Here is a 27,836-nt window from a genome sequence, read left to right on the forward strand (position 1 = left end):
AAAATGTGTTAAAATCGTGGTTATATTCTGAATAACTTATCAAACTACATATTAATGTTTAAAAATCATAAAAATATTCATAAAAATCGAACTTCCATATTTTTTTATATAAGTAGTTTTATATTGCATATTGAGCAGTTTTAACAAAAAATAAACGATAAAATTTCACAATAATTTTCATTAGATACGTTTTCATATCACCCAGTATATTATAAAAGCGGTGCAGTGTGACCTAAGAGTGTTAGTTACTAATTGGGTTAGGAGGGTTCAGAAAAATATGTGCCACGTCAGTCGTCATTTCCTTATATTCGAAGCGCGAACGATATTTTACAAATGTTCATTCCCAGTGTAACCGATTTAACCATATACCATAGTTTCCAGTGTAGATGTTGCTCCTTCTATGGAAAGTAAGTTTTGTCAAAGTGCTTTTACAAAAAAATAAGATTGTTCATCGTATATTATGCCTTGTCTTATGAAATAATTTACTTAATAGATATAAAATTCGTACAAGTTATTAAAAAACTACATCTTTTAAGCAAATAATGACTAGGGATGCATTCAAATAATACACATGTAATAATTAATTAGTACATTATAATATAAAATTCATTAAATAAACTGATGTTATAATATTTTGGTACACAGTTTTTGTTAATTGAATACTTTGTTTGAAAACCTATGTATATTAAACTTCACAAATTTAATTTGTTAGACGATGACAGCTATTTCATTTCGTTAACACCATTATCAAAACAATATGAATAAACGTCATGTCATTGTTTGTATGTGTGGTTATACATTTTGAACATGTTTATCTATTTTTGTCTCTCTTCACTTGTTAGCCATTCCCTCATGGCTGAGGATCGTGACCACCCTAAAATTTAGTCATCTTCTAAACGACTATGATTTTCCTCCCCTAGCAAGTGGCTGTCATCAATTTTTGGTAAAACAAAAATCGATTACTAATTGTCTTCGTGAAGCATTGGAAAAACAACATTTTTACCGAATGGGATTTGTACCCACAAACATTCAATCTGACTGATTTACTTATTATATCAAATGAGCAATCAATCGATGTAATCATTTATCACGACGATATTTAGGCCGCGAAGAGGTACAATTTCATTGTTTTTAATTTTGGTGACGATCTTTTATAATTCTGAATCAACACAACAGTTGCCTAGAAACCGTGTTCCATTGACAACGTCAAGATTTTCAAAAAAATAATCTTAACATATTTGCGTTCGCTAATATATTTTAAATAAACTATTTTCTTCAATCAAGAAATACACGATATTAAGTCTAAACATGTACACATAATACAAGTGAATTGTTTACAATAGTTTGAAGAAAAAAATATACGAAAATTCAGAAGCACATCTAAATTACCTCCCTATCACAGTTCGTCCAAATAAATATCATACGCAATAAACTAAATCAAAAAAATTATCATCCACCCCTACTTTTTATACGCGAGCTATTTGTTTTTAAGGGTTGTCCCGCAGCTTCCCTACCTGTCTGCGAAGCACCCCTTCTCAATAATGGGCATTCGTTTCTTATCTATCAACATATTACTTTATTTATTAGGGGTATAATTTGTCTGAGAAACAAATAACAAAAAAAAACCCACACAAAAGAATACCGTGGTATCAGCAACGGAAAGAAAATAAAGACATAAAATTGTGTAGTTATCCCATGAAGCATATCGTTTTTTTATTCTATTTTTTTTTCAACTATACCATAGCTGAGGCCCATAGATAAAATTCAACATTAAGATTTATATTAAAATGTTTCAAGCGTGCATAACGATCATGTTATTGATATAAATATATTTTTTATGACTTTATCTATTCGGTCAGTATTTTATTTTATATGTACTTAATGGAATTCTGATTTATCTATTCAATATTATTTAGCCTACCTATCGCCCGTGAAATATACCAATAATATAACAAAGAAATATTTTTGATTTATCTTTATTCATAATTATTATAAGAAATGCTAAGTATTTTTGTTATACTGCGAAATCGATTTGAATCTTTCATTATAATATAATAAGACTTAAGTAGTAATTATTTTGTTTCAGTGAATTATAAATTTATATCAAGAAGGTAATAAATTAAAACATAGACATATAATACTCGTATACTGATCGTGTTGTAAGACATTTTAAATACTTACTGATTTTATTCGTTCTTTATTTTTTATAACACTCGAGGATATAGGTTGATGTAATGTAATTGTATTTTAGCTGTATGTATATAATCGAAATATGTATGGAAAGTATGTAAATTCACCGCCTTGAATTTAAATTTTATGAAAGTTGATCATTCCTAGTTGTCCCACATGTTCATATTCGTGTGAAAGTCAATATCTGTACTTACCTCAAAATCAGTGTGTTTTATGTACGATTTTGCAAAATAAAAATAGTTAAGTACAAAAGTATTAAAATCTTTTCAGAGACAAATTAACCTTTTGAGTATTCCTAAAATCAAAAACCGATAGACATGAAACGGCTAAAAATCTTAAATTGCGTTTTCGTGAAAAGTGTTTTTTTTTTTGCTCTTTTGGACATACAATATAGAATTATTACGCATAGAAACAGTACCAAATATCATAATCGAAAATAGTTCTAACTATCGGTAAAGCCTTGATCCATGCCAGTGTGTTCTATATACCTACTTTGTATAATTCCAAAATTTATATATAAACGATTTAATTAAACAATAACATAATATTTCCTCCGTCTTTTTGAGCTTTTCTATTTGAAATTAAAAAGCTTTTTCACTCATTAAAATCACTATTTCTCCGCAAAATTAATAGTGTGATATAAGTTTATTTCGAACACTCAAAGGATAGTAATGTTTGAAACTTATTTTTGCACGTCCATTACTGTCACTAACGTGCTACCGAAAACAGTTGTATCTTTGTCACAGAATAACTTTTACTATCATCTTTTTGGCACGATAACAATACAATAATTCTAAACTTTATAAAATTTCGTCAAAATGTATATTAGGCTCATTTGACTTAGAGAAATCAATATACATATTATATTATTGGGTGTATTTTAATAAATAAAAATAACTTACCCATCTTTCACAAACTTCCTCAATTTGAAAAACAATAAAGTATGCCTTAATCTCTGAACTCTTGGTAAACTGCCATTTAATGAAAAAATGTTCTCAAACCAACCCTTTAACTTCTACTATACGGGTTGCGAGATTATGTTTTCGGTGAAGCATTCACATTTTTTTTCATTTCTTTTGTGTCTCAGACATGTTTCTTATCTTAATAGGAAGTCCCTATTTTATTCGGATAACGAGCCAGAGATTTATTTATTTTTATAGTGGGCAATGACTTACGCGGCTAAATGCGCCTACAAATAAAATGCAATTCGGCGGGAACTTTTGTATTTTTATGTCCGAGAAAGATGTACACCCTACACGCTGTAAAAGAAATATATGACATGTTTTGGTTATTAATTAGTGTGGCTTATATTATTCTTACAAGGATTTTGATTGACTTTGATCTGGGCTGTCACATGTTCTTACTTACTTATCGTTTTCAGAATCAAATTACTTCTCTCCAAAACATTGTAACTGAGATCGCCTTTATCAGTTGCCTTTCTCATTACATGTTATCCCGAATCTTGATATAAGAATAGACATTAGTACATTACTGGCGACTTCCACTCAGATTAAATGTTTTCAACTGCTAAGATGTATGACGTTTTCAGCTTCGTCTTGCATCTTGGGACACTGACTCTTAGCCCATGCAATGTCTTCAAAGGTATTTCCTGTCGCCCTGAGAGTCTATCAGCTATATCCAAGTATTATTGGGTTTCTATGTTTATTTTTTGAAGACTATTCAAATTGACGGTATACCTTCCGATAATAATAAAACGAGTATTGATAATAATATTATAATGGCTGATAAGTCGGGCCGCTTTATATAGGTACTGTGAAAGGATATAAATGGGCGACGAGTTCATAAGGATTAACAACAAAGAGCTAGGTCAAAGGATTTACTCTATCGTTTTAAAAACCTTCGGTACGTATCCTATTCTGCCTTTTAATTTTGATGATTATACAATAATTGTTATAATTGTATAATTCTTTACACAAGGCAACCATCGACGGTAGTTTATCATACTTATGTATTATAATCGTTACAATAATTTAGCCGTATAAACTGTAAAAACTGTCGTGCTAAAAGTTAACACAGCCAAGAGTGGGGCAGTTAAAACATAGCACTTTTTGACAGTTTAGATGGTTAACTTATTGTAACAATTAACCGCCTTAATACATAAATATGATAAACTACAGTCAATAGCCGCCTTGTGTATGGAATAGACCCACTGACCTCAATCGAGTTTCTTTCTTTAGAGATTTTTATTATTTAGTGACACTGTACACTAAATATTTAAATTATTCAAAGTTTCTATATAAATATGATATTAAAATATTAATATACTGCTTAAATGAAAACAATAAATAAGGTTCATACATTTTATAATAAAATATTTAATAAATTTCTTTTCTTCACAACCATCTGTTAGAAATATTCAAACATTTTCAAAAAAGTGAAGCCTTTCTTAACACCGTGTAATCATAAAAAAACTCCGTCGTTTTAAATGTCAATGAAAAAACTGCATATTATGCATCAAACAAATTTCACTCAGCAATTTTTGAATCGCTGACTTATATGGAATTTTTTATAAGTAGGCCATTTTATAAATGAAATTATATCTACTCATTTTACTGCAATACAATATTCATCATAAATTTAATATAACACGCCGTAATCGTCATTTTTTTTAATTTTATCAGTTAGGTAAATGCTTTTTATGTATTTTTAAACGTAATTATAAGAAAATATTCGTTTGGCAATAATAAATACGTTTACATAAATAGATATGTACGAACTTTTTTACCGTAATACTAATCACATACCTATTGTTATATATTAATTAAGCATTGGCCTTTCGTGTCGTGGGTCACATGTTCGAATCCTGGGTCTGACAAGCACACATATTGTTTTTTTTAATTTATGTATGATTCAGAGTGTGGACATAATTAGGTTGATCAAGTTTGGCTGACATCCATTTCTCGTAAAAACAAAAATCTGTAAATACAAAACACCAGTCTGTGGAGGCCCATATGATCCTATTAGGATCGGACATGATCGAAGAAGATATTTTAAATCTAATATAATCTAACATTAGATTACCATCTCCAAACACCTAGAAACCTTTAATATTGTCATTGTTTCCAATAGATAAATTAAACGTATCAAGTAGTAAAGTCACGTCAGTAAACGATTATTTTACGTTAAAAAAAATATTGTTAAATATATTATCCTAGTTAGTAGAATATAAAATATTGCCTAGTAATGCCTAGTCAGAACAATGCGAGAAACTAGCTAACTACTAACTACTAACTAGAAAGTATTGACAAGACTATTGTATGAAATTATTTTTCTAGTGTCTATATTAAAAAATATATGAAAACATCTTGCGTCAAGTTGCAGTGAATATTATGATTTATATTCCGCAATTTTTAAATCAAAATATTTTTTTATAACCGGCTGAACATCGTTTGTTTTTAGGATAAAAAGAAATCTCGATTAAACCCGAGATCATGTTTTTACAAATGCACTATTTATTTATATCAATCTAGCTGTGCGTATTTTCCACTGATGTATGTAAGTGATATATGTATCTACATATCACCCGCTGTTGAGAGTGTTGAGACGATATGCTCGGTCTGGAGCAAAATATGTCGATAGAAAAATATAATATATATTATATGATTGCTGTTGCAAACTGACATGGATATGTATTTGTAACTTAATGTAAAGCATAAAGCCCACCAAAAAAGCGCTCGACGCGCTCACTACTGAGTAGGCCCCCTCCCACCCGCGCATTACCCTTCACCTATGTAATAAGGGGCTCAAGCAGCACAAAATAATTATTATTATCAGCGTCTCTCATAACAGTCATAACAAAGCAATAAAAATATTATTAAATTTCTCGGGGCTTGTAATTAAAATCGGACACGCAATAACTAAACAAAGAGTTCGCTGTTCTTAAATAATGGCTTCTCGCCCGTCGCATCGACGACGCTTCGAGCAGCATGATTTTGCTCGCCGTTTTCAATGAATGGATACGTTGTATGTTCGTTCATTCATATCGCCGAGAAGCCAAAAAACGATGACTCATGGGGCGGGCGCGCGTAATGCGTCGTCAAATCCAGTGGGCGCTGGCGTATTTGATTACGTTGTATTTTCGTTGATTTACGCGCCAGTTGTGAAATTTTGCGCGAGAGCCACACTTGCTGCGTTAAGTGGGTTTTACGCCTAAGTCTTAATAGTGTTTTCAAAAGTGACCTCCCATTGTGTCTTAAGGCTATACTTCAGCTGGGGCACGGTCTAAATCAATCGCGACGCGAAGATTGTGCAAACGACGCGTGCAGAACAAAACATAATTTGTCATAAAAAATCAACATGCGTCCATTTAATGTCATGTTTATTTTTCTATTAGTAATAATAATAACATATTCATTGACATGTTTTCTTTTTCAAGTAAATGGGTAATGTTTTTTAGTCATCTTTACACGATTTAAGAATTAATTCCCACGACGCCATCACAAAACAAATTGACGTATTCACTGCTCGACTTTCGCTCTTCGATTGGCAGCGAGTCCGAAATTTCATCGCACCTATAGTTGAAAATTATTCGCCGTTTCACTGAAGTATGCTCTTAAGTGTAAAGTGTTCAACCAATGTGTGCTACCAGTGCTCACGTGTGCATGTGAAATATGGACATTTAATCTAAGTGAAATTCAAAAATGACGAGTAGTGTAACGTGGCATGTAGATGTGCATGTTGGGCATAACGTGGAAAAACCACAAAATATATCAATGGATAAGAAGGCAGAGAAGAGTGCGTGATATGATAGGAGACAGCGGTCGTTAAGTAGATGAAATGGCAATGGGGCAGAATGTCGCTCGACGAGTGGGCAAATTCCATTCATACAGTGTACCTAGGGAATCCAATCCCGAGCCAAAATTCTGATCCCGGGATTTCGGGATTACAATTTGACAATCCCGGGATTGGCATTTTTTCCATTGTTAATATAAAATTTTTATATTTACAAATAACATTGATAAAATCGGTCAAAAATAAATCTAGTATAATTTATACTATTTAAGACATTTATTGTTAATATTGTATACGTTCAATCTTGGAAATACACAAGTTTAATGGAGTAAATAATATTTTAATATAAATAATAATGTGAATTTAATAGGAGATTGCTGTTTCTGATAGTAAAGACTTAATGAATGGATTAGCGAGATTTAAAATAGTAAAGCAAATAATCATGGCGTACTTATGGCCTTTCCACTTCATAAATCTAATTAGTCAGCCAAATATGAAACTGCCGTAAAACGTATGATATCATGGTGTAATTACTTTGTTAAAAGTGCGAAGCATTGTTTTTTTCCAATCTTTTCAAAAAAATCAATCCCGAAATCCCGGGATTACGTTTATCAATCCCGGGATTAATAGGTATCGAAAATAGCTCGGGATCCCGGGATTGGAATCCCTAGGTACCCAAGTAAATGGCCACAGGAACGCCCTAAAACACACCGGATACACGAACTCATAAATTTAGCAGCGAAGAACTAAGGATCTAGAATAGTGGAAGGATCTAAGGGAGGACTTTATCCAGCAGTGGGTCGACCTCGTCTGACAACAATGATGATAGTTAATGTTGAAAATATTTTTAATAAGTAACTTTTAAATAAAACTAGTCACGAAAGCCACTGCAATAACATCATTTATCAAGATTCGGCAGTACGCCACAAACAAAAATAATACGTCTCCTTGTTATCTCCCCAATAATTTGGAGCCTCGAGTATACACAGCAGTGATTGAAAAATGTAGTTTCAACTTATCAGTGTGCTCTATATCTTGTCTATGAGTGAATAATAAAGTATCACTGCGCTCTATATTATTGTCTATAAGAGTGAAGAATAAAGAACCCTTTTGAATAAATTCGGTCAGCCAGATCGACCTCCCGGCAAATCGGTGGGTGGCATTTGAATCACAACCATAAATCAATTATATACAATATTATTATTGTCTATTCATAATACGGTTACAAAAGTTTTATTGTTAATATTTTTCCCTATAATTGATTTAAATGTATTCAAATGAAAATGACCCGTAAAAACATTGATAATTTTATTTTCTTGCATTCACTGTAGTTAAAATGATAGATACAATTACATAATATATCACTTCTATACAATGTTATACCGATTTACTTGGAATAAACCTATATAATAATATTATATGTATCGTTTAAAGGGAATCAACGGCCACAGCTAGAAAATTTTTCATCGTGGATGTATTTGAATATTATTATATAGAAATTTGACAAGATTTGGTTTATTCAGTTTTAGGCTATTATTCCCTTAAGCATCCATTCTGCAAATCGAAACGCACATTATTATTATTATGTTTAATAAATTTAAAAAATGAGAAATATTACCAGTTGGTATAACCAGAGCTGGAAAAGGAACGGGAAGCGAACCCTGAACTCTTTAATTCTTTTGTAACCGGAATCTTGCGAGCACCGATCTGGCACCCCTTAAAATGTCATGATTCTGAAGGCTACACTCTCCACTGCTGTTAATTTTCAGTTTTTCGATAAATACCATCATTCAGTGGTACCAGAGATCCCTTAACACCCGCTGGGTAGATGAACTCATAAAGTTCTATGGATGTATATGGCAATAATTAGGGACCGATAAAAGTGGAGGGAACTAAAGGAGGCCTTCATCTAGCAGTTGATCGACACCGGTTGATGATGGTGATGACCGATTTGAACTTTTAAATATTCTGATAAATCAATTACGTCATATGCGTCAAAGAAAATCACCGATGATACAATCAAATTGTTTTGCAATTCAAATATTATTTAACATACATAATTTTGAAAACACTTCTGAGAAAATATATTATAACCAATAAAAAAATCTTTTTTTGAAAAAAGACACCCTGACCCAGGATCGAACTGTATCTCTCGGGTTTCGCGCCCATGCACGACCACTATGCTAAAGGCGCCATACTTAATTGCGACAAATTTTAACTAACGGTTCTTAATACTCTCTGAAGCGCTTTCCAAATTGAGTTACTATTGGCGATTGGCTTTTGAATTTTAAATCAAAGGTATTACTTTAATTCATGGATCACTCCAAAATTTTTTGTTGTAACTTACTTGAACTATATGGTTTTGTAAATGCGTTTAAAAATTAATAAATCTAAAAAATCTTACCACTTCACATGGACCTACTGAAATATGACTATATTCTAAAACATTAGAGCGAGAGGTTTAAAAGAATACTATTTTATGTAATAAAAATACTTTATACAGTCATCAAATATTTGAAATAAATATAAAGGATAATAAGGCTTCAAAATTATTTAAATTGATTATCTACAACCTTTAAGGAATGTCCAGGGTTATGCTCTGAAAATTCCATAAAAGCTTCATTTTGATCTACGCTGAGCATGTGGGCCGTTAAGGAAAAAAACATTCAGTGTATGTACCAAATAATATTATGTAACCCGATGCTATATCCAGACGTAATAAAGTCGCTATGTTTTTTCCTCTTTTCCACATTCCCTTGTTTAATGGAGCAAGTACAATAAATAGTTTTATGAGTGCATCCTTGTCTTTGAATAGTCCAGATTAGAAATTCGATACTTTATGTAGAGTATGTTTTGTAGGGAAGGGTAGATTCCATGATATAAAAATGGCCCCCAAACTTGGCATAGTTAAATATTGTATCAATAATTATTACTGAAAAATGTAGGAGGATATAAAAAATATGACTGTCCCTATTAATGCATTTTTATGTTTCTATACGTTAGACGTTCTACGTTATTCTGATTTATGTGCTACCTACCTTCGTTACTTCGAATTGCCGTCCCTTAGAATGTGCCGCCTTTATGCAGTAATATAATGCTATATATGTATAAAATTAGTTACATTATAATATGAGAGTAAACTCTTAATGGACCTACTGCATAGGAGCTTGTTTAAAATTTAGCCAGCGTTGATTTTCTTTGACGCAATTAACTCAATAGATTCGTCAGAAGATTTAAAAGGAGCCAAATCCACGCACGTATAAACGGGGTATAATTGCACACTTACAATAGTAAAAGTTGAATCCCACTCGGTCTAGATTTTTCCATATATTTCAGTTATATCACCATAATATGTATCATACTATCTGAGATACATCAAAATATTTAAAAAGCTCTTACAAAATGTTTGAGGTTCTGCGCCCTACACAAGAGAGCTTTATGATATTTTTATACATAAACTTTGAAATCTACACCGCTCATGTAATATTGGAATGGATAATAACTTATCATATTATTATATTATAAGCACATACACGTAGGACTGTCAAAAAAGTATTGATACTCTTTGGACGAGACTTCTATATTATTTTTTGATGCCGATACCAATTTTGCGATTTTTTTTTGAAAATAAATCCATCACGGCCAAAAATAATTGATATCGAAACTTGCAAGTATTATTCGTTTTTTCGATATAATGGCCCTACCCATGCATTTCTTTCATTCTAAAAACGTACACGATAAAATAAATATATTTTTAAGTTTTAATATCTATAATAAAATCGGAAATAAATTATATTATGTAGATATATACAATTACACGTGTAGCTAATTTTCACTGTTTCCAATTATCATCGAATTGTAACATCTTTATGACGATGAAACTCTTTCCAAATATCGATAATATATTATAATTTATTGTTTTACAGATAGCGCCTGTATACGTGCATGGATTTACTTGAACCAATAGTGTGTATTTTAAACTATCGCGGTAATAACTGTTTACACGTTAAAGTGGTAACTGTCTCGCCAATCTCGTTCTTCAAGAGTAAGCGAGACGCGATGTTATCATTTTATAGTACTATTTGACAGGTTAACCTCAAAAAGAGTCTACGCGGTGTAGTTAATTTTTTGTTATCGGCAGGTTCGCTACTATCGTTCTAACGTACAGACGCAGATATTACACGGTCCAATTGTCGCGTGAAAATTCATTAGTTTCTGAACTTTTCTAATACATGCATGCAATATTGGAATTTGCAAGATAATACGTGTTTACACGTGCATTTTTGTGTTATGGCCGCGATAATCCGTAGTCAGTAGTAAACCCATGCACGTGTAAATGGTGTATAAGGTACTGGGTCGAAGACTGTCTCCCAATTTGTCTTCAGCGGGCTTCGTCCTTCACATTTTTCATAGGGATAGCTTCATATGTGGCTAATCCTAAAAGTGTAAAGATGTCACTTTATTTATCTTAAAAATAATGTCTACTTTGCAACATATTAGAAAACGAAATGAATTAAGAGACTTTTTGACCTCGTATTAAATTAATTTATTTCTTTTTATTACATACTAATTTTAGAGAGAAAAAAAACACTTGTTTATGTAGCCGCTGGGACGTTTTACGATCTTTATTACGCCTTTTCCCTCACCTTTGACTGGCTAAGCATCAGATACTAGAATATTTAATTTTACTAGTTTACTACTTTACAACTTTGACAATGCATTGTAACTTTTTTGTCATTCATTCGGTCCCGTGCGACAACGACTCGGCGCACAGACGCAGAAATTGTTTGATTTTGCCAATATACTTGCCTATATCAACGGGTGCACACACACTCAATATGGGGATTTTTGTATGAAACTCTGTTAAGGGGGATCATATCATGATCCCTCTTAACAGAGTTTCATACGTTGTACATACATACACAGTTTCATAATTGTAAGTTTATCTTTGACTTAAAAAAAATCTTTTTAATGTTATCAGATACATATTTATTAATTAATACAGTTGAAATTGTAAATTATCAAAAAAAAATCTCAAATTGCAAGCTTCATATTCTTCCGCTAGGTTCTCTGTTGGCATATATGATCCCCCTAAAGCAGCTTTTTCCAAAAGCGTGGTAGTGCTTGACTGCGAAAATTTGATTGCTCACTTCTGCGCCATTGACGTAGAACGTTTTCCTGATGTGCGATACTTACTAACTCTATGCACCCACACTGCTTGTGTAATGTTCATTTTATACTATTTATATCAGTCTACATCCATACACTGTCAAAATGATTTGTACAATAAATTTCTATTTACTATGTAGGTACTTACCTATAATTTATCATGTAAATATTTAATCAAATTATTTAGCGTATGGCATTTACATTCTGTTGTATGTATTTGAAGTAAAGGCTTGATGATAAAAAAATACCACTAAATAATGGAAAAAATATTTAACAATTTTCTCCAAATGTTATGAAAGTAAATTATTTTATAACACATATTTTTTTTAAATTTTGTTTAGTAATTCGTTTTATTTCTGAATGTTTATATATATTTTTAAAATGATTAGTACATGTCTGTTTGTTATATTATATTCTTTGAATATATATAGTTGAAAATTTCCCTCTGGGGCGGACGAAACGGTCCGATTAATATTTAATAAAAGTGGAATACTCAGTACCTACTAAAAAATTTAGTTTTATTTAAATTCACTTCATTAAATACACTTCCACCATGGATTGACGGTTAACATCATAAATAAGATTTTGTTAAAACTCAGAAACATATATTCAAGTCTTGCTTGGTTGTAACTTTGGTTCACATTTTGGTTACGATAATAAAATAAAACGACTTCGATCCGTAAAATGTATGTATGAGCTTCCCTAGTAAATAAATACCTATAATTTTTCAAAATCCATGTTTCACGGAAGACCCTACTCTTCACTAGACCAGAGGGGGAAGAAGGGTCAGGTAACCTAGATAGCGGTGGTTGAACTTTGTAGAAATACAGCATCCCTTAGGGTTGAGACGATGGCATTCGCGGCCGACAACAGTTATCCGGAGTCGGCCAAACCCCACTTTCTTTCGACCATCTCCGATCCTAATATGATCATATGGGTCTCCACAGAGTGGAGGTTTGTATTAACAAATTTTGTTTTTACGAGAAATGGAAGTCAGCCACTTGCTCAACCTATTAGGTCCATACTCTGACTCGTACACAAATTGAAAAACAATATGTGTACCTACTTGCCAGTCCCAGAATTCAAACCCACATTAGGTTCTTATGGTACGTTTACATTTGACACTAATATCGTCATATTTATGTATGACACCATATTCACTTAAGTGTAAACAGTAAGTATATTTGTATCTGCCACTTATTTTGCGTGTGTCGACTCTCACCTACCACTTATTCAATCTACTTATATACGCAAATGTAAACACCGCGTATTCGACAAGTTCGAACTTGGAGCGATATATCACCGAAGTTGGACCACCGTCTACTTTTATGTCAAGTACCTGACACAATATTCGTAGTTTGACAGGTACCTAGTGAATTGCATATGTATATTTCTAAAACAACGGACAATCAATAATCATAGGTAAACCATGAATGTATGCCCAAAGTTTACGTTAATAAATGTACTGTAGCGATCTGTCAAAAATCATAGACAATGAGAAATAAATCGGATGTGCCGTGTTCTATGGATTTTGTTCGAAAATAAAATATCGCTTGTTCTCGGCACATACGATTAATTCTGATGCACTCTGTGAAGAAAAAATGCGCTTCAAATGGTGTTACCTAATTCATTTTGGCCCACACCTGCACTCGTATTAGGTACGATAATATTATATTGAATATACAATGACGATCAAGTGCTAGATATCGCAATGTTACTGTTAATCGTTCTTCTACGCATTTCTGAATTGTGTGTCTTGTTTTTTGGCAAAAGGTCCAATCTTGCAAACTAAAGTTCACAAATTGAGTTGGATCTTCGATTTTAAACTCTGACATTAAACGGAAGGCACCTAGTTCTTCTCGTCGCTGAATCCATTCCCGCACCCATCTAGACCATTTTTTCCTCCTTTTTGTTGCCAAAAGACTTAAAATAATAACACTCGCTGCTTTCTTTTTTAACATTCCCATATTGACAACTGACATAACGTTTTTGAGAAGTATACAAAATAAGTGTCCGAATAAATTACAATATCATATGTAAACACCGCATATATTTATTCCAATGTTGCCATTGAATAAAGTGTCGAGACTTTATTTCAACGAGAAGTATACCAGAATTTTATGTCAGATCCATGCAGGTGTAAACAGTAAATGAAATTTTATGTCCGACACATAAAATAAGTATAATGGTATAAGTGTCAGATGTAAACGTACCATTATACCGATGATGACGATAACATGCTTTTTTCTAAATATTTATTAAAATACAAATCATATGAAATTCAACACTGTGGTCGAAAGAGTTAAATTCGCGCCATAAATAAAGTCCTTAATAAATTATGTTTATCTGCAAACGCGTCAACATAATATTATAAAACTTAAGGGGGGACATGCTCGTCGAAGGTCAAAATTGAGTTTTTATTGTATTTTCAAACCATGATTCTGGACACTCCTTAAACGTTGTAGATAATCTATTTATATAATTTTGAAGCCTTATTATCCTTTATAGTTATTTTGAACATTTGATGACTGCATAAAGTATTTTTGTTACATAAAATAGTATTCTTTTAAACCTCTCGCTCTAATGTTTTAGAATATAGTCATATTTCGGTACATATCTGTGCAGCGGTGTTACGATTTTTTACATTTATTAATTTTTAAACGCATTTATGAAACCATTAGTATAATTTATTACGAGATAATTTTTGTAAAATATTCACGATAAAAAATTATATTGATAATCTCTGTGATCCCAAATTTGACAAGAATTAGGCATTTTATTATTCAAAAAATCGGCAAGATTAACACATTTGAAGATGATTTTAAAGATATTTATTATAAGCTATGTCTTTGATCATTCAAATGTGATAAACATCTTATGAATAATGATTGCTTTATAATAATTATTGACCTAAGAATAAGGTAGTGTTTTTTTGAAATACGCCATTTCTTTTGTCATTCCCCAGTGGTTAAGCTACAACATACGGCCGTAGCCATAAATTGACAAACTATAATTAAAGTAAAGAGTAAAATTATGTTAACGCGCGTGTTTGAACATGTACCTAACTGATTTTTTTTTTATTTTTTTTTAAACGGTACATGTTCAAACACGCGCGTCAATATCATTTTACTCCCTACTTCAATTATAGTTTGTCAATTTATGGCTACGGCCGTATGTTGTAGCTTAACCACTGGGGAATGACAAAAGAAATGGCGTATTTCAAAAAAACACTACCTTATTCTTAGGTCAATAATTATTATAAAGCAATCATTATTCATAAGACGTTTATCACACTTGAATGGTCAAAGACATAGCTTATAATAAGTATCTTTAAAATTATCTTCAAATGTGTTAATCTTGCCGATTTTTTGAATAATAAAATGCCTAATTCTTGTCAAATTTGGGATCACAGAGATTATCAATATAATTTTTTATCGTGAATATTTTACAAAAATTATCTCGTAATAAATTATACTAATGGTTTTATAAATGCGTTTAAAAATTAATAAATGTAAAAAATTTTAACACCGCTGCACAGTTATGTACCGAAATATGACTATATTCTAAAACATTAGAGCGAGAGGTTTAAAAGAATACTATTTTATGTAACAAAAATACTTTATGCAGTCATCAAATGTTCAAAATAACTATAAAGGATAATAAGGCTTCAAAATTATATAAATAAATTATCTACAACGTTTAAGGAGTGTCCAGAATCATGGTTTGAAAATACAATAAAAACTCAATTTTGACCTTCGACGAGCATGTCCCCCCTTAACACCGCGATCATTTAATTTGTTTTCTTTCTTTTTTATGTGAGTCGTTTGTGAATTTGACGCTTCGTTTAGACTTCTGTAAATACATTTAAGAGATTTTAAAATTACTATATCATTGAAAATTGGGTAAGTGACGTTTTTATGATCATGCCTTGCATCTGGTGTGATTTTAATTTCGTACTAAGACTTTCTAAATTGGATTTTCAATCTAATGATCACATTGGCTATTGGCATAACCATTCTTATTAATAAAAATAAAACACAACATTATGTAGTAGACACTTAATCCACATAGTTTAATTATATTATAATCAGGAATGGTTTCATCCGCTTCAATCGTCAACTGGTAGAATTTATAAGGCAAAATTATTTATTGAAGATATAACTAACTTCATATATTTTCTAGATAACTTTATGCTCTTTAAATTATAAACAATATACTTTAAAACTTTTCATAGTTCAAAAATTGTTTTGTCACGTTTTAAAAATGTTGTGAAAATTACATTATAATGATAAAATACTAAATATTACATTATAATGATAAAATTCTAAATTGTAAGTTTATTTTTTAATTAAGTAAGATAAAATAAAAAATGTTTTTAATTAAAATTAAATTTTATTTAAAATTAAAAGTACCAAATTGCAGTTTTCGCTCGCAGAAACATTACGGTCACCCTAAACTTGGTCGCGCATTGAAAATCGTCTCGACTGGGATATAGTCATGAATCAAAACCAGGCGCAGTGTTACAATTTTCTTGCAGGCCATACCGGGACAGTGACGTCACGAGGTTAGCCGAAACGAATGAAAAAGCAACTTTGGCACATATGCCGATACGATACACCTTCACCCCATTTCGAGTGAAATTTGTTGTTTGTGACACCGTGTGTTTTTTTTTTCAAACCAATATGTCGCATTCAAGCTGTGTGAGGAGATACACTAAATTACACGTGTTTAGTGAATACCAAAATCACATCGACATAATTGACATCTTACAGTCGAGGCGTATTTAGATGTGCGACCCGACTTAAGTAACGGCGTACATTCGCTTGCATTGTATTCGCTTCTATTTCTTCTTCGTTTCAATACATAGCATACATAAATACTTCTTTTTTTTTAATACAAACAAATCCTATTATATTTTTATATATTTTGTAACACATAATCGCACTGTTATACAGTTTTCTGTATTCCTATTTACTATCTCCGTGTCACACAAGAACAAAAAAAAACCTGTTAGTTTCTGTTGGGTGACTGTTGTCTTGATCATTTGTATCTATCAGCTCCAGATTGATTTATGTACTGACAAATAGGCGGCCCGCCCTCCGACACATGTGAGCATTCCTCTCTTGGTAAATAACCTTGTCTCAAATAATGCTAAGCATCAAACAGATATCTTCAGCTCTTTACAAGCTAATTACAACGCTTCCTACTATGAAGCCGAAATATATAGGTACCACCACATTGGTGTGGAACGAAGCATCGAAGCAGCAGCTTAGAATTAAATAATATTCTTTAATATTGAAAGTACCTAATACGAAAAAATCATAACATCGGGATGTCCGACCCGGTTGTCTCGAGAGGATCGCATATCATATAGCGCGATGCGGAACCACACTAGGTCCGTAAATCCCTCAGATATGCGCTTATCTTAAGGTGCCAATATCGGCAACATAGATTGCGTCGCCTTTAGTATCCAATTCAGTGGCGAAGGGTGGAGGTAAGCTGTTAATATCCGCCATAAATATTGCACACGAAACTTTATCGGTCATACGTATTTGTTTTCATTGAAATAATACAACAATTTACAGATGGTGTAGGTTAGTTTTTAAAATTCAATTAAACCTTGCGAAAACCATGCCATAATAGACAATAGTCAAAAAATCCTCGTAGGTATATCTATAAAATATCTAAAATTATGCAATTAAATGATACGTAACTTTGGATATTTTATACACAGAATAATATTTTTTATCTATTATAGTTTGATTTAGACAGGGCTTAATGAATTTTAAAAATGCACTAACAATATGTGAAATATGTATTCTTATTTCAACGAAAACGAATAGGTATGAATGAAAAAGTGTGCACAATTTTGTCTTATCACCCAAAATATACCAATACTATTATGGTTTGGTTTAGGCAGGGCTTAATTGTTTTTTAAAAACTAACCTACACCATCTGTAAATTGTAGTCTTAGTACAATAAATATAAATACGTATGACTAAGAAAGTTTAATGTGCACTATTTTTGTGCGCGGATCTCAACAGCCTACCTCCGCCCTTCGCCACTGGTATCCATATGTATATAATAATACGAGAACAAATATATAATGAGGTGTGTGTGGGTACTGCAGGCGACATGATCTAAGTTGCAGATATTAGCCTCTTAAAGATATATGCCTATTTTAGGGACTTACGCTTCTTAGAGCATGATGCAGAACCATACTTAGGCGAGTAAGTCCCTAACTATATTTAAGAGTCCAACTGCAATGCGATAAAAATAAAATCTCCACAATGTGGAAAGTACATATTTTTTTAAAAGGGTATGCTCATCATTAACCTGTGCCCTGCCCTGCCTTCAGATAAGTAAACATATTGACTGCAAAATATACAAATATATTATGTATATTGCGATAGCACGGAAACTACCAAGTAGGTACTCACGGCACTAAGCACACTATAAATAACCACTTAAAATAGACCAATTATTTAATTTTTTAGGCATATTAAAATAATCAGAAACAGTGATTGATAATTCTTATTGTACACATTTTGTGAGTTTTGTATTACTTTCCATTTTTTATATTTTGTCTGCGTATTTTAACACAATAATAATATAATCTTTGGAGCGGAAAAAGTGACTGCAAAAAATACTTATCGGCGCAACTTTAGTGCGAAAATAGACACTAGTTTTACGAGAGGAAAAAACTTTTGATTTTGAAATTAATAGCCTCTTTTGGACAGATAATTTTTTATGGTATTACAACTGTATATTTATTTTAAATTCAGTAATGCTCTATTTGTTGCTACAATTCCGTCACAATGGCTGTCTAGACTGTTGAGAAAATTCCGGTGATTCTGCAGTAGAAAGACTGCCGAGATTCAAAAGAAATAAAATATATTTGTCAAAAAAACCTTTCCGAATCTGAGGAATTTACGAATAAATTTACTGCTGACACCGTACTCTCGACTCTATCATTTAACCTGTCTCTAACTCTTTAGTTCGTACCTACCCATTATAATATTACTGCCATTAAAGACAATTTTATTATTACTTATAATGGAGACCGCCCATAAAGAGAAACACAGGTTTTTATTATTTTATAACAATTCGGTGTGATAATATTTACATAATTTAATATGTAAATTCCTCAAGCCTGGGAGTTTTGCCACTATAAATGGGCTTCACAGTTTGTTTTAACAAATAAATAATAAAATAATAATAATAACGTTATAATCCAATATGGGTACCTTTTAAGCTTTGTGACTATTGATTGTGAAACTTAAATGTATGTTTTCCATTCGCTAATTTTGAATTTTATTAATATCGTCACCTTGCGCTATTATGAAAAATGGAGTTTGTTCGACAAAATTAAAACAAAAAAATATTTTAAATTAATACCAAAACATCGGTTGTCTAGACTAGTATGCTGTCCATCTATCGACAAATTTTAAAAACTCGTAGGTCTGGTGGATTCAAACATGGAATTAAAATCTCCTATTTCACAATCAGTGTTGGCAGATTCATCTATTAGAGAAGTGTTGAAAATATTGTTTTTATTACGTGTTTTTCTTCCCTTCAACATTCTTCTCAGACTTACGAGGTTTTAATGGTAAGGTGACGATATATCTTTTCGACTGATCAGGGGCACACACAAGGGTAGTTCGTACCCTCTCCCAAGAACGAAAAAAATACAAATTATTTAGGTAAATTTAATATTACTTCTTCTTCTGCGCATCGTGATCCGGATGATTTGACTATCAAATAGCCTTCTCAACGGGTTGGCCTTTCCCCTTTCGGCATTCTACGACACGCAAGACCTCGGTCAGCGCTACTCATAAATAATTGGTGCAACCATCTGATGCATGCAATGTTTGCTCTAATATACTGACGCGACATCTATAAAAGACACGGCAGTGTGGACGAGACAAACGGACACTAACGATTCTAATAATTATTACCGTTAGGCCACGCACATTCGATAACCACTCGTGAATGCGACAGATCGCAATAACTTGTAGGTGAGCACCCGTAGTTATAACTGAAGGCCAGGTGTTGATCGATAGATTTAAAGTGTTAGAGTGTCTGGGTATGATGAATGTGTCCGGAAAAGTGCGGTGGTTCACGGTTGAAGCAACGAGAAGCTGTAGTAGACGGGTTAAATAAAGTCAGTAGCACCTGCTAAATTTTGTTATCCCCGCCGCCTTAAAAAAACAATAATAAATTATTATGGATATCTTTCGATAGAATATATAATGATAAGGCGATCAATCTTAGAAATTATAGCAATTCAGCTTAATTCCATCAAACAATCTTTTGTTTGAACGGTGAAACAATCTCTTGTGACGGAATTCCGTTTCATTGTTTGACATTTTCGATTTAAATTCAAAACTTCAAATAGCTGCTTGAGTGTTTGAATTTCGAACGAATTTTTATCGAGACCCTGTCGAATTTATTGTGGCAAAATATTTTTTTCTTTGTGCATTTTACGAAAACTCTCCATCACATTAAGTTTATGTTAAATTTAATAAAAGTCGTGATAATTGTTTGAATAATAAACATAACGTATATTTTATCAATTAGGTTATTCATCAAACAATATTCTACTTCTTCTTGCCTTCAAGATTAATACTTTTTTAATTCCTTAGCAATTTCATATTTTTTTTATTTTTTTTTTGGCTTTTACATTGAATACTCACGTGCGATGAACATTAATTTTGCTCCTATTTTAAATTTATTTTGAGCAATAATTGGAATTACCTACGTACTTACATTCTTTATTGGCTAATAATTAAAATGTGACACGTCACCTGATTTGGCGATTAGCGATATAATTAGAAGAAAAATATGACATATTTTACAGATACACAAACAAATATCTGATAATTCATAACGTTTTGATACACACAATCACGTTTTCAGTCGAGATTTTTCTGTTTTGTAAATAAAGGAGCGTCGGCGTCATGGATGTACAAAATATATTTTCGAGTTTAAATGTCCAAAATGTCTACTTAAAATGGTATGTACATTACAGCCATTTTAATAATGTTTATTTCTTTGTTCCAGAGGGAGTTCACCGATGAATGCGTGTTCAACGAGATGCTAGAGCAGCATCACTACAACACATATTCATCAGCCCGCCACTCCGGCGCGCGTAGAACCATGTACCTGGCCCTGGACGCGAGAGGAAGACCTCGAAGAATCCAGCTTCCTGCCAAGCGACCCTTGGGTAAGCTCTCTGGCTACGTGAGAGCACTGACAAGGCCAGTTCACCGGGCCTACAAGGGCCACTGTAACAAGAAACACACCGGAGTCACCCTACCTACAATTCAACCACACCCGCATAGACCTAGACATGCATGCAAAAAGAAAAAAAGACGCTGTCGACAGAATGAAAAGCCCAACGAAAATTGCGAAGTTTTTGTTCCAAAAAAACAAAATATGAAAAACAAACAAAAATGTCCACCAGAAGGAGAGTGCGTAAAAGAACAGATAAATAATAAGAATACAAATAACGGACAAGGACACGTCAGGCATAAAAGACCTTTGAAACAAAAGAAGTTCCAACACGGAAACAAGCTGCATGATTCAGATGGAGCTGCGACAAATATAAAGAAGAAACGACCGAAACAAGCGAAGAGTAGAAGAAAAGCCAGCAGAGCGCTTGACGATTCAGCCTACGTGACAGCCATGTCGACGTTGCCCACGATGTCGTACGACAGTGACGAGGAATCTTGGACGAGCAGTCCGGATGATTTTAGCAGTACGCAAGTTGAGGACGTCACGTTCTGGGAGTACACAACCAGCTCAGCATACAGTGGAGAGTTTTTTCGGAGCGCTTCGACCGTGCAGGAGACGGTCGAGGAAGACGACGATTGAGATCAGAAACTTTGTGCGTGTCCTCGTTGCTGGTCTCCTTCTTTGGCTTCAGCATCATTAAAGGAATCTAAAGCTAAGATGACTCATTGACGCAACCAACGAACGAACCGGACAATCGATCGAGATTTCTCCTACTCTCGAAAATGACTGATTAACTAGATTGAATTACCAGAGTGAAAGAAGACATTGTTTAATTTAATAATAATAACAAAATTATTGACTGTGGCACCATCCGTTTGGGTTTGAGAACCTATTGATAGGTTTATTGTTTTTTACACAAGAAAAATACAATTTGACCGTGTTTAGTTTAGTGACTATAATACTAGTGTATTTGCTTAATTTTCAGATACGTCAGTCGGCTGCTTTAATTTATTGAATCGTGCGAATTTCATGTTTTTTTTCGGCTGAATGGTTATAATATCTAAATATCAATTAAGTCATTTAAAACTGTCACATTTTTTATCGTAAATATGCAATTTTTACAAGAAACTTGACAGAATTTTGACTGACTTAACTATGCGGTAGTAACGCTTTGATGAGCATTTTGAATTATATTTTACAGGCTAATAAAAAAAGGTACTTGTTTAGTGGCCCAACGCATTTAATTCACTGTAAAAATACGCGATACAAACTTGACCACGCGCATAAAAATAAATCGCAGACATAAAGACGCGTATCAAATTAATACACCTGTCATCTGTCACTTTAAAATGTCTAAACCTTGAAAGTTCATTTCGAATCTAAAATTAAATCATAACCTAACACACTCTAATAACTATGTGTTTATGATAATGTAAATTGGGTTGCGATTTGTTTTATGTCCCAAATGAATGCATGACAGTGCATGTCCGCAACGAAAGTTTGTAATAAATCAATTATTAATACAACGGTTCGCCACAAGTCACTTCGCATTGCAATGGGTTACTTAACATGTACCAAAAATGTAATAATCTAATTATAAACCGTTCATAGTTGTAATAAATTATTACGCTTTTGTTTTAATCCAACCTTGTAGTAGATAATATAATGGCGAAAAAATAATTCAACATTGCTGCTCGCAAGACGGTTGTCTACAAATATTCAAACGAGAAGCTGTACAAAATTAATGAATATATTGAAAACGTTTTACTTAAAAGTGTCAGTTTATGTTAAAAAGTATCTAAGGCATTTACATATAGCCATAATTAGACCGTCATCATTCATTTGTGTTTTATGCATAATTGTTGTAAATAAGTTGTGTAAATATAATATGAATATTGTATGACTGTTTTATTTCGCTTGAATGTTTTGTTTTAGAAAAAATGTAGACAATAACACTCTTTAGAGGACTCCTAAATGATACATTCGAATATTAGCTTGTAGTTATTAGACAGTAGTGAAAAACAGTCAATTTGAATAATAACTATTACGAGAAACAAATTGAGATTTTCAAGACAATGCCGGTAACGAAACCCGAACGCAGTACATATATATTTTGAATACCCCTCCCTATTGGACTAAAAACATTGGTAATCAATATACACATATTATAAAACATCTCACAGAATAATAAAATAATAAGCTACTCAGAAAATATGTAAAATCGATTTTGTCCACAGATATCTAATAATATACATATACATTGAGAGATTAATACATAAAGTCTATTAAAATAACATCGTTAACATTTAAAAACTTAATATTAACATCAACGTATAATTGTATGTGCTTTTGAAATAATTAATATACAAATACAAGCGCTGATATGGTTTTCGCCATGGTTTTTACACACACATACAGTTAAAAATCATATACTACAAAATTATATAACTATTCTTCAAAGCGTATCTGTCCCATCTTTTTTAATAAAGAAAGATGATGTTGAACAGGAAACACATTTGCTATAATAATGACATAGTTTTATTATCATAGTTGGAATTTGAAATGAGTAAATTAATGTAAGATGACAACGTTGCATATTGGCGAAAAGAATATCAGCTAGTAGTTATAATAATTCCCAAAGGCAAGTAATAAATAATTGATTCGTTTAAACCATTTCATATTCACCACAATATAATAAAGAGACAATGGACTTATGTACATGCAGGTTAGGTAATTACAACATTTTTAAATCATGGAACAATGTTAATGCATCCGATATGACCGTCTAATTTTCAATTTAACATATAAAAACGAGATAATTAGTATCGACCAAGGGTAGTTGATGGAATTTGAATATAAATTATAATTGATTTAAGTTTTGTATCTTTCCATTTGAATCATTTTTGCGATTTAATGCGCTTACAGAATGTATTAGTGGTGAGTATTATACTACTTCTATGTATCTACTACGTTTTTTTACAAACAATTCAAATATTCAAATATTGTTTTTATTCTTGATCCTTGACGTTAATACAGTGTTTATCATATTTTAATGTATTATATGAGCGAGAATTAACTGTAATCGTGATCAACGTACATTTGAAAATGGAATAGTACCTACACAACTTAAATCAATCAGAAAATGAAGATGGTTCAGATCTAAATTATGTCGTGTTATTATTTGTTTTGTATCGTATATTATGTTTTTCCCAAAGAATAACAAATATGAAATGACTAGGTACATTTTTTGTATTTTTCAATCCACTTGCTTGTGGTACATTTATTATGTAGGCACCTGCGTTTCATATATACACATGTCGCTAAAAATATTTAGCTCCTTTTAAACTTAATAATCGCCTACTTAGAAATCAAAATCGTTCACTATTCATAAATATGTAAGTAAGAATTGAAGTATTATTAATCTGATGTAGCGGAAAATAAATTCTTTTATGTAGATGTTCTAAAAGAAATTTTAGTCGACCCTCTACTGCCAGTCTGAGAAATCTCAAAATATTTTTTAAATGTATGTATTTATATGTGATTCATTTATTATTAGTATCGTGATGTTTTGATGTGTTAACAAACATAAATAAGCTAGTGTTTTTTATTCAACATGCTACTAATTTATTATACAGCTACTTCATCCATGTATGTGTTTAAATTATTTTCATTTCAATTAAATTCGTACATATTTTACTCACTGTCTATTCTTAAGCATTAAATTTTGGTATCATATATAAATTTAAGTCATAACTAATCTAAATTCAAATCTTGATATTTTAAATATAACATCGAGGGCAAATTGATTTTTATTTACATAAGATAATATTTTTGGCAACCCTGCTTTCATGTGTTTTCAAAAATGAATATTCGTATAAATTTTATCAATCTTGATTTAATTTAGATGTTAATTAAATTATTTTGAGAGTAATTAAATATTTGTCATTCTATTCAACCATTTCCAGGATATTATTTGTAGGTGGTCTTTCATGATTATATACTTACATATTATGTAAAATTATTTTTATTACAAAAAAAATATTTTAAATTAAGTACCATAATCTTTAAGGTACCCACAATAAATCTCAAAAAATCAAGATTATGCTAAAAAAATCATGTATGCTTAGTTTGACTAAAAAAACAATGTATTTTGTGTATTCTGTCTAAAACAGTGTTTCCAAAACTAAAAAATAAAATCACCAACAATTAGGTAAAACTAATAAAATAATGTTATAAAATCATTTTAATGGGATTTTATTTTTTTATATATTTATAAATTAATTAATAATGTAGGTGGATAGATAGGTATCTATCGAAAGGTTGCCTCGCACGGACCGCATTATACAGTCGAAGCGACCGCAAAACTCATATAAGCGAATTGTGGTTACCATACAATTCTTATCTCCTCAACTAAAATTTACTACCAGCGTCTGCTTGATTGCAGGAATGTTATATTACGAAGGCAGCTTATACGACCGCATTTTGCAGCAATATCGACCACAAAATTCAACCCTAATATAACGCCCTTCCATCTGATTGTACTATCAATGATTTTAAATATTGTGTTGATAAATGGATACAAGGATATCTTTTTAAATATTAGTTTTATTTAGTTTTACCTATAACTTGGTGACATTTAAGTAATAAATTGTTTTCATGTAACAAATATATGTTAACATAATATGACGAACCGCTTATGTATATGAATTCATGTGCCATATATGATATTCGCATAAAATACGTGTATCATTTTAATATTTTGTAATAGTGATTAATTTTAATAGATATTATATCATGTACATAATATAAAAGACATCAACTGACGAATAATTTTCAATAAAAATATTAAAACATCCACATGCTCTTACACCTGCATATCTTTTTTCATTCGGTTGGTAAAAACTCAATACTTTTCTGACTATTTAAGCACTTTATTTATGTGTTTAATTTTAATAAAAAATATTTCTTAAACAAAAAATTCGTACTATAATCGTGAAAGCCTACTTTCAAATAATTAAAAAAATATATGCAGCTGAAATCTGTCTAAATAATATTTTTGATAGATATAATAAATTAACCTCATACTTTAAATATAAATAAATTAAGTAAGCCCTACTTATAAATATTATATTCTTAATCTATTAAATAGTTTCTAATTATTGAAAGACAAAATAAAATAATTTGAATATTTGGTTACAATAATAATCATAAAATATGAGAGAATCTGGTCAATAAACATTTGAAAGAATATTGTAATAATTTATTATCTTTGTGATTAAAAAAAAAATAACGAAAAACCGACACTGCTTCTATTCGTAATTTTATTACATTGTGATAGTCGCAGTGTACTCCGTGCCACTAATTTATTTTAAACGCTACAATTTGTAATTCACTTCAATATTGAATGTTTGCTTTCTAAGATGCGGTGAATAATCTCTGATTTTGTATAATATGGCCTCTGTGTATTATATTTTACGATGCAATGTTTCTTTTTTAACTTTAGTATTAAGAAAATATACGTATATATGTTGTAAATTATCTGTTTTTACAGCTTAAGTGAATGTTAATGTCGTAAATTTTAAGAACATTTTGATCAATACTCATTAATTATTATCGTATTCGAAAGTACAATATCAGTATTTTAGTAGGTAGTTCTTCAGTCTAACCTACGTTTAGATGCTTCTCAGTAATAAGACTAAATAAAAATCAACTCATCACTATACACGAAAAACGAAGAATTTAACAAATTGACACACTTGTCACTTCTTATAAAGCTGGCTCTGGACGATTCGCCAAAGCTCGGAAAAACTCGGCGAACTTCGTGAATTCAGCATAATGTATTGCTAAATCAAAACAATAAAATAAAAACATTGATACCTTTTAATGCGTTTTTGGCAGTTGATTATTGAGCAGAAAAAAATTGTTTATATATTTTTTTTCTCATTTTGAAGAATTGATTTAAAAATATATATATCACTGAATAGTGGCTATAAAATACTGTACACACACAAGTTGACAACATTATAAAAATGGTGTTAATAAAAAAATAAGTTACGCTAAGTGCAACCACACTTTACCATACCCACAACTATGGTAAAATAAATTATGATAATTATAATACATATATATTTTTATGAAGTTGTCAACTTTTTATATTGTGTGTACACGGCTTAATAATATGCCACCGATAAATAAATATTATACATTTTCATTATAAATATATGGAAAATGGATAACAGCATAATTTTATCACATTTCCCACGAGAGAAGAAACAATCAATCAGTCAATAAAACACCTAAGTTATGTATATTTATGGTATATTTTGTATTTTTTAAATAATTTTACACACACAAAATACGCGAAAGTCTTAACTGCCCAATTATGAACATTGGTGTAGTTGAAAATATATTAAATAATAAAATGATTGTAACCAAATATTTTTTCGTGAAGAGACGTCGTGAATTAATAAAAGATTTTCTGAGAAAGC

At 31.4% G+C, this 27,836-nt stretch overlaps 1 protein-coding gene across 1 annotated transcript in view; it reads left to right on the forward strand.

Moving 5' to 3' along the window:
• Positions 1 to 22,114, forward strand: part of bnl (fibroblast growth factor branchless) — a 263,220-nt gene extending 241,106 nt beyond the window's left edge. Inside the window, exon 3 of the mRNA XM_085956344.1 lies at positions 21,175 to 22,114. Coding sequence (XP_085812470.1) covers positions 21,175 to 21,987 — 813 coding nt within the window. The 3' untranslated portion in view covers positions 21,988 to 22,114. The remainder of the gene's footprint in view (positions 1 to 21,174) is intronic.
• The last annotated feature ends 5,722 nt before the right edge of the window (positions 22,115 to 27,836 follow it).

The sequence above is a fragment of the Rhyacophila brunnea genome, unplaced genomic scaffold (genome assembly GCF_057557595.1).
Source record: "Rhyacophila brunnea isolate RB1 unplaced genomic scaffold, BYU_Rbru_1.0 scaffold_6, whole genome shotgun sequence".
Classification (NCBI taxonomy): Eukaryota; Metazoa; Arthropoda; class Insecta; order Trichoptera; family Rhyacophilidae; genus Rhyacophila; species Rhyacophila brunnea.